The sequence below is a fragment of the Oncorhynchus clarkii genome, chromosome 10, assembly GCF_045791955.1.
Source record: "Oncorhynchus clarkii lewisi isolate Uvic-CL-2024 chromosome 10, UVic_Ocla_1.0, whole genome shotgun sequence".
Classification (NCBI taxonomy): Eukaryota; Metazoa; Chordata; class Actinopteri; order Salmoniformes; family Salmonidae; genus Oncorhynchus; species Oncorhynchus clarkii.
In genome coordinates, this window is record NC_092156.1 from 38,216,146 (window position 1) to 38,223,301 (window position 7,156).

The 7,156-nt window shown below is 42.0% G+C and overlaps 1 protein-coding gene across 4 annotated transcripts; it reads left to right on the forward strand.

Annotated features, from left to right (window-relative positions):
* The first annotated feature begins 2,573 nt into the window (after positions 1 to 2,573).
* Positions 2,574 to 6,584, forward strand: LOC139419545 (gap junction beta-1 protein-like). Of its 4 annotated transcripts, none has more exons than XM_071169512.1 (2): positions 2,574 to 2,653; positions 4,927 to 6,584. In XM_071169512.1, the coding sequence occupies exon 2, from the start codon at positions 4,941 to 4,943 to the stop codon at positions 5,661 to 5,663; it is 723 nt and encodes a 240-aa protein (XP_071025613.1). In that variant the 5' UTR covers positions 2,574 to 2,653; positions 4,927 to 4,940; the 3' UTR covers positions 5,664 to 6,584. The 4 variants fall into 4 exon arrangements, with proteins under 4 accessions (XP_071025613.1, XP_071025612.1, XP_071025615.1 ...); XM_071169511.1 differs by lacking the exon at positions 2,574 to 2,653 and adding an exon at positions 4,407 to 4,505; XM_071169514.1 differs by lacking the exon at positions 2,574 to 2,653 and adding an exon at positions 4,639 to 4,824 and having other exon boundaries at positions 4,927 to 6,302.
* The last annotated feature ends 572 nt before the right edge of the window (positions 6,585 to 7,156 follow it).

Consider the following 7,156-nt stretch of genomic DNA (forward strand, 5'->3'; position numbering starts at 1 on the left):
GTTTGGGGTCACTTTTTTATTTTATTTTTATATCACCTTATTTAACCAGGTAGGCTAGTTGAGAACAAGTTCTCATTTACAATTGCGACCTGGCCAAGATAACGCAAAGCAGTTCGACACATACAACAACACAGAGTTACACATGGAGTAAAACAAACATACAGTCAATAATACAGTATAAACAAGTCTATATACGATGTGAGCAAATGAGGTGAGATAAGGGAGGTAAAGGCAAAAAGGCCATGGTGGCAAAGTAAATACAATATAGCAAGTAAAACACTGGATTGGTAGATTTGCAATGGGAGAATGTGCAAAGTAGAAATAAAAATAATGGGGTGCAAAGGAGCAAAATAAATAAATAAATAAAATACAGTAGGGAAAGAGGTAGTTGTTTGGGCTAAATTATAGGTGGGCTATGTACAGGTGCAGTAATCTGTGAGCTGCTCTGACAGTTGGTGCTTAAAGCTAGTGAGGGAGATAAGTGTTTCCAGTTTCAGAGATTTTTGTAGTTCGTTCCAGTCATTGGCAGCAGAGAACTGGAAGGAAAGGCGGCCAAAGAAAGAATTGGTTTTGGGGGTGACTAGAGAGATATACCTGCTGGAGCGTGTGCTACAGGTGGGAGATGCAATGGTGACCAGCGAGCTGAGATAAGGGGGGACTTTACCTAGCAGGGTCTTGTAGATGACATGGAGCCAGTGGGTTTGGCGACGAGTATGAAGCGAGGGCCAGCCAACGAGAGCGTACAGGTCGCAATGGTGGGTAGTATATGGGGCTTTGGTGACAAAACGGATTGCACTGTGATAGACTGCATCCAATTTGTTGAGTAGGGTATTGGAGGCTATTTTGTAAATGACAACGCCAAAGTCGAGGATTGGTAGGATGGTCAGTTTTACAAGGGTATGTTTGGCAGCATGAGTGAAGGATGCTTTGTTGCGAAATAGGAAGCCAATTCTAGATTTAACTTTGGATTGGAGATGTTTGATATGGGTCTGGAAGGAGAGTTTACAGTCTAACCAGACACCTAAGTATTTGTAGTTGTCCACGTATTCTAAGTCAGAGCCGTCCAGAGTAGTAATGTTGGACAGGCGGGTAGGTACAGGTAGCGATCGGTTGAAGAGCATGCATTTAGTTTTACTTGTATTTAAGAGCAATTGGAGGCCACGGAAGGAGAGTTGTATGGCATTGAAGCTTGCCTGGAGGGTTGTTAACACCACACTTAACACCACACTTAAAAATGTCCTTGTTTTTGAAAGAAAATCAAAAAATTATTGTCCATTAAAATAACATAAAATTGATCAGAAATACATTGTAGACATTGTTAATGTTGTAAATGATTATTGTAGCTGGAAACGGCAGATTTTTTATGGAATATCTACATAGGCGTAAAGAGGCCCATTATCAGCAACCATCACTCCTGTGTTCCAATGGCACGTTGTGTTAGCTAATCCAAGTTTGTCATTTTAAAAGGCTAATTGATCATTAGAAAACCCTTTTGCAATTATGTTAGCACAGCTAAAAACTGTTGTTCTGATTAAAGAAGCAATTAAACTGGCCTTCTTTAGACTAGTTGAGTATCTGGAGCATCAGCATTTGTGGGTTAGATTACAGGCTCAAAATGGACAGAAACAAAGACCTTTCTTCTGAAACTCGTCAGTCTATTCTTGTTCAGAGAAATGAAGGCTATTCCATGTGAGAAATTGCCAAGAAACTGAAGATCTCGTACAACGCTGTGTACTACTCCCTCCACAGAACAGGGCAAACTGGCTCTAACCAGAATAGAAAGAAGAGTGGGAGGCCCCGGTGCACAACTGAGTAAGAGGACAAGTACATTAGAGTGTCTGGTTTGAGAAACAGACGCCTCACAATTCCTCAACTGGCAGCTTCATAAATAGTACCCACCCTCAATGTCAACAGTGAAGAGGAGGCTCCGAGATATTGACCTTCTAGGCAGAGTTCCTCTGTCCAGTGTCTGTGTTCTTTTTCCCATCTTAATCTTTTCTTTTTATTGGCCAGTCTGAGATATGGCTTTTTCTTTGCAACTCTGCAGCGGCAGGCATAAACAGGGCTAGTGTGTCATCCGTGGGCTTAGCTCCCTCTAGATGTGGATCTGTCTGAGGCTTCTTTAAGACTATTTAAGAGTATTCCTCTGAACCTTTTGACAGCAGGTGGGTATACAAGGAAAGGTTAGAATGTCTTTGGAAGTATCACACACACTGTGACGCACACAGCAAGCATTTATTTCTCAACCGTTATCTGTAAGATTTACTCCCTCTGCATGTGGTTAGACTTTCTTTGTTTGGATTTTGTACTTTTTACTCCGTATTGCGTCAAAAGGAGCCTCCACTTCCCTTGCAGCACAGTTCACAATAGATAGGACAGGCTTCTTTGTGTCCACACAGATTCTTTCCTTTGCTGAGGGTAGGCGAATTCTAAAGGGGCTTGTTGGATCCAATAAAAGCAGCTATTGTATGTAAATTATTCACACAAGAGCATATGACTGACTGTGCAGGGCAGTGGCTAGTGTGAGAGAAATCATTAGCAATGCAAACTCATGGTGTTTTGTCTCACATAGTCACTAATGGGAAAAAACCATTTCTATACTAATGGCAACTCAATTATTTCTTGGTGTGTTTGTGCACTACTTCCACTGAAGGTAATTTTATGCATTTAATAATTTGTTACAATTGTGAAATCTAAATTAAGTGTACAAAAAAACGTTTTTATTTTCCTTTTGTTGTCATGAGTTACATGTTGGTGAATAGGTTTCTAAAATTCTATAACTATCATTAAAAAGCTGTATTTGATGTATTAACATGATTTAAAAGCACAATTTGGGTTCTATTTCGTTTCTCATAACCAGTAACAGCCACACAATAGATTGCTTGTAAAATAGACTACATGACCAAAAGTATGTGGACACCTGCTTGTTGAACATCTCATTCCAAAATCATGGGCACTAATATGGAGTTGGCCCTCCCTTTGCTGCTACTCTTCTGGGAAGGCTTTCCACTAGATGTTGGAACATGCTCCCATTTCGCCACAAGAGCATTAGTGAGGTCGGGCACTGATGTTGGGCGATGTGGCCTGGCTCGCAGTCGGCATTCCAATACATCCCAACGATTGCCACAAAGTTGGAAGCACAGAATAATCTAGAATGTCATTGTATGCTGTAGCATTAAGATTTCCCTTCACTGGAACTAAGGGGCCTAGCCCGAACCACGAAAAACAGCCCCATACCATTATTCCTCCTCCACCAAACTTTACAGTTGGCACTATGCATTTGGGCAGGTAGCATTCTTCTGGCATCCACCAAACCCAGATTAGTTTGTTGGACTGCCAGATGGTGAAGCGTTATTCATCACTCCAGAGAACATGTGGCGGGGAGCTTTACATCCCTCCAGCCGATGCTTGGCATTGCACATGGTGATCTTAGGTTTGTGTGCGGTTGCTCGGCCATGGAAACCCATTTCATGAAGCTCCTGACGAACAGTTTGTGCTGACATTGCTTCCAGAGGCAGTTTGGAACTTGGGAATGAGTGTTGCACTCGAGGACAGACAATTGTTACCCGTTACATGCTTCAGCACTCAGCGGTTCCATTCTGTGAGCTTGTGTGTCTTACCACTAAACAGCTGAGCCGTTGTTGCTCCTAGACTTTTACACTTTACAATAACAACAGTTGACCGGGGCAGCTCTAGCAGGGCAGGAATTTGACAAACTGACGTGGCCATGTTGAAAGTCACTGTGCTCTTCAGTGAGGCCATTCTACTGCCAATGTTTATCTATGTAGATTGCATGGCTGGGTGCTCAATTTTATACAGCTGTCAGCAACGGGTGTGGCTGAAATAGCCGAATCCACTCATTTGAAGGGGTGTCCACATATATATATATATATATAGTGTATCTAAGAAAATCAGGGGTGCACACTGTAAGAATAAAAAACATGCACATCTTGAATAATAGCTTTAAGTAAAGGTTTATTTTGGAAATCATAATTAATACTCTAAGATGTACAATATTTCAATAGGGAATTATTTGAAATATTGATGTTTTCTCATTTATATATTGATTTGAATGAGTTAAAGTGAAATAGACCTGAACCCTGTTATTTGTAGGGACAATTTGCATTGACATATCACAGTTTTTGTTATTGCACTTCAAATATTATAGAACATTTAATGAAAGTCCTCACTACGACCACCGTCTGTGGTCAGTCTGGCTGTGGGAAGGCAACAGATATACCATGCAGGTTGGTGCCAGTGTCAACATGGCACAATGGTCACATGGGGGCAGTTACACCCTTGCCAGTGCCTTTGGGAAAAAAGGTCACATGATGTCTTGTGCAAGACCAAAGACTTGCGCTCTTAAGCCGCACACCAACGTCAGGGCTGGTAGAGAGGCTTGGTTTTCCACTGGACGCACATCAATGTCCATGCTACACCGGCGGGTCAACGTTGTCCTCCACCCTGGGTGCCGCCTATGCCTCTTACACCTCCTGTTGAGCTTGGTAACCTCTCCATCTCTCCAAGTCTCTTCTTCTGGCATGGCAGGAATGACTGGAATGGAATTAAATAGATTTGAAATATAGCCAGCTGGAGAGAGCTCAGTTGCTGTTGGATTTGAAGAATATGGAATTAGTCTTGGGGGATTCTGCTTTTAAAGAATGGATGGCTTTATTGAGATTTCCCAATATCTCAGTCGCTGACCAGTGCTGGTCGGACAGTGTTGTTGACTGGTGAATCGGGTTATGTGAGATCTGTGTTTTTAGTAACAATCCGTGCAATTAGTATTTGTATAAAGAAATCTTGTGGAAATAATTAACGTATGTAAGGCACATTTTTTTATGCAAAATTATCAACAAATGATCAACATTGTTGACCTATTAGCTTCTACAATGGAATCATTTTAATGCTATCCTTGTTTTTCAGACCTGGAATCGAAAATGAACTGGGCGTCCTTTTATGCCGTCATCAGCGGTGTAAACAGACACTCCACGGGCATCGGTCGCATCTGGCTCTCTGTCCTTTTCATCTTCCGCATCCTGGTCCTGGTGGTTGCAGCAGAGAGTGTGTGGGGCGACGAGAAGTCTGGCTTTACTTGTAATACCCAGCAGCCCGGCTGCAACAGCGTCTGTTATGACCACTTCTTCCCCATCTCACACATCCGTCTGTGGGCCCTGCAGCTCATCTTGGTGTCCACCCCGGCCCTGCTGGTGGCCATGCACGTTGCCCATCGCCGACACATCGACAAGAAACTCTATAAACTGTCTGGCCGGGCCAGCCCCAAGGACCTGGAGCAGATCAAGACCCAGAAGATGAAGATCACAGGTGCCCTCTGGTGGACATATATCATCAGCCTGTTCTTCCGCATCATCTTCGAAGTGACCTTCATGTATCTCTTCTACATGATCTACCCCGGCTACAAGATGATCCGGCTAGTCAAGTGTGACTCGTACCCCTGCCCCAACACGGTGGACTGCTTTGTGTCCAGGCCCACAGAGAAGACTGTCTTCACTGTGTTCATGCTGGCTGTGTCAGGGATCTGTATCCTGCTCAACATCGCAGAGGTCGTCTTCCTGGCAGGGAAGGCTTGCGGTAGGCACTTAAGCAATGCTGGAGACTCAACCATGGGGGCATGGATCACCCAAAAGCTCTGCTCTTACTAGAACAAACTAAACAGACCATGGCAGTATAACTCTAATTGGTTACATAACATGCTCAAAGCTCAAGGTAAGGGCCTTAACAACACTCATTAATCTGCTTACTTCACCATGATGAGGTGTCGACACTTTTTCTATACTTGTCGAAATGACACTTCAAATGGATGTGTTTAAAAGGACAATATCAATTTGGATAAAGACATAAGCTCGACAGAAGAGGAGACTGTACGGTAAACTGATTTATTAACGTGCCCTTAACTTGCAACGCCTCAAATTCAGCTGAATTCAATATACCGTCTTCGATATGCTCTGCGAGATTCAAGCAACTAAACCATCTCATCATCTATTCTATATCATGATTTAATTCCTGACAGCCTGTTTAATGCGGCGTGCTTAGGACAAAGCCTGGGTATGGGTTCAATTGTCCATTGTAAATATTAACCCAAGAAAACTGTCCAAGTGGTTAATTTAACCAACATCTGTTGGTTGTAGTGGAGTATTACTAATAACTATGAGGCCATTCCTAAGCACCACTAATAACTACCTCACTTTCATAGTGAAATATCAAGTGGGTGCTTCAAGACATCTGAATGGTGCTTTGAATTCTATGAATGAGACTGACTATGCAAGTGTATAGAGTAATAATGAATGAGAAAATGTGCTTAACTTTCAAAGTTTAAGTTACGATGGTAGAACCGAATGATCAGAGAACATGTTTAAATGTCTATCTCATTGTTTTTCTTACCAGTATATACAGCATTGCTGTATAAGGATAATAGATGTTTAGAATTTGTGGTACTGTAAAGTTTTTACTTCATAATATATATAGCATTTTAGTCCCTGTTTTGTTGTATACCATGCCTTCTTATATTGAATTGCACTGGTTTTTATTGCTGTACCTAATAAAATTAGAAATTCCTAATAAAACACTTGAGTTTAATTATGTACAATAGCCACATGGAAATATTATAATGAGCTGGTAGTGAACACAACTATATGCGTATATGCTTGTGAGTGTATTCTGAATGCTTTATGTACAGATAACTGCCAAAATAAAGGAAACACCAACATAAATTGTCTTAATAGGGTGTTGGGCCACCACGATCCACCAGAACAGCTTCAATGCGCCTTGGTAAAGTTGGCATCGATTCTACAAGTGTCTGGAACTCTATTGGAGGGATGCGGCACCATTCTTTCACAAGAAATTCCATCATTTGGTGTTTAGTTGATGGTGGTGGAAAACGTCATCTCAGGCACCGCTCCAGAATATTCCATAAGTGTTCAATAGGGTTGAGATCTGGTGAGACACACACACACAAACACACCCTTTAAATCCCCTATGCTCCTTTGAGACCTCTCTTTCAGTCACAGAGATCTCTTCTAGGATTGGTAGTCAAAACAATGGGCAACTGGGCATTTTTATACATGACCCTAAGCATGATGGGATGTCAATTGCGTAAATAAACTCAGGAACCAGATGTGTGGAAGCACCTGCTTTC

Bases quoted from the DNA above. Each gene is read 5' to 3' on its own strand.
- LOC139419545 (XM_071169511.1), top strand. From the start codon at position 4,478: ATGCCTCTTACACCTCCTGTTGAGCTTG. The intron at 4,506-4,926 runs GTAACCTCTCCA...CTTGTTTTTCAG, and splicing joins TACACCTCCTGTTGAGCTTG to ACCTGGAATCGAAAATGAAC.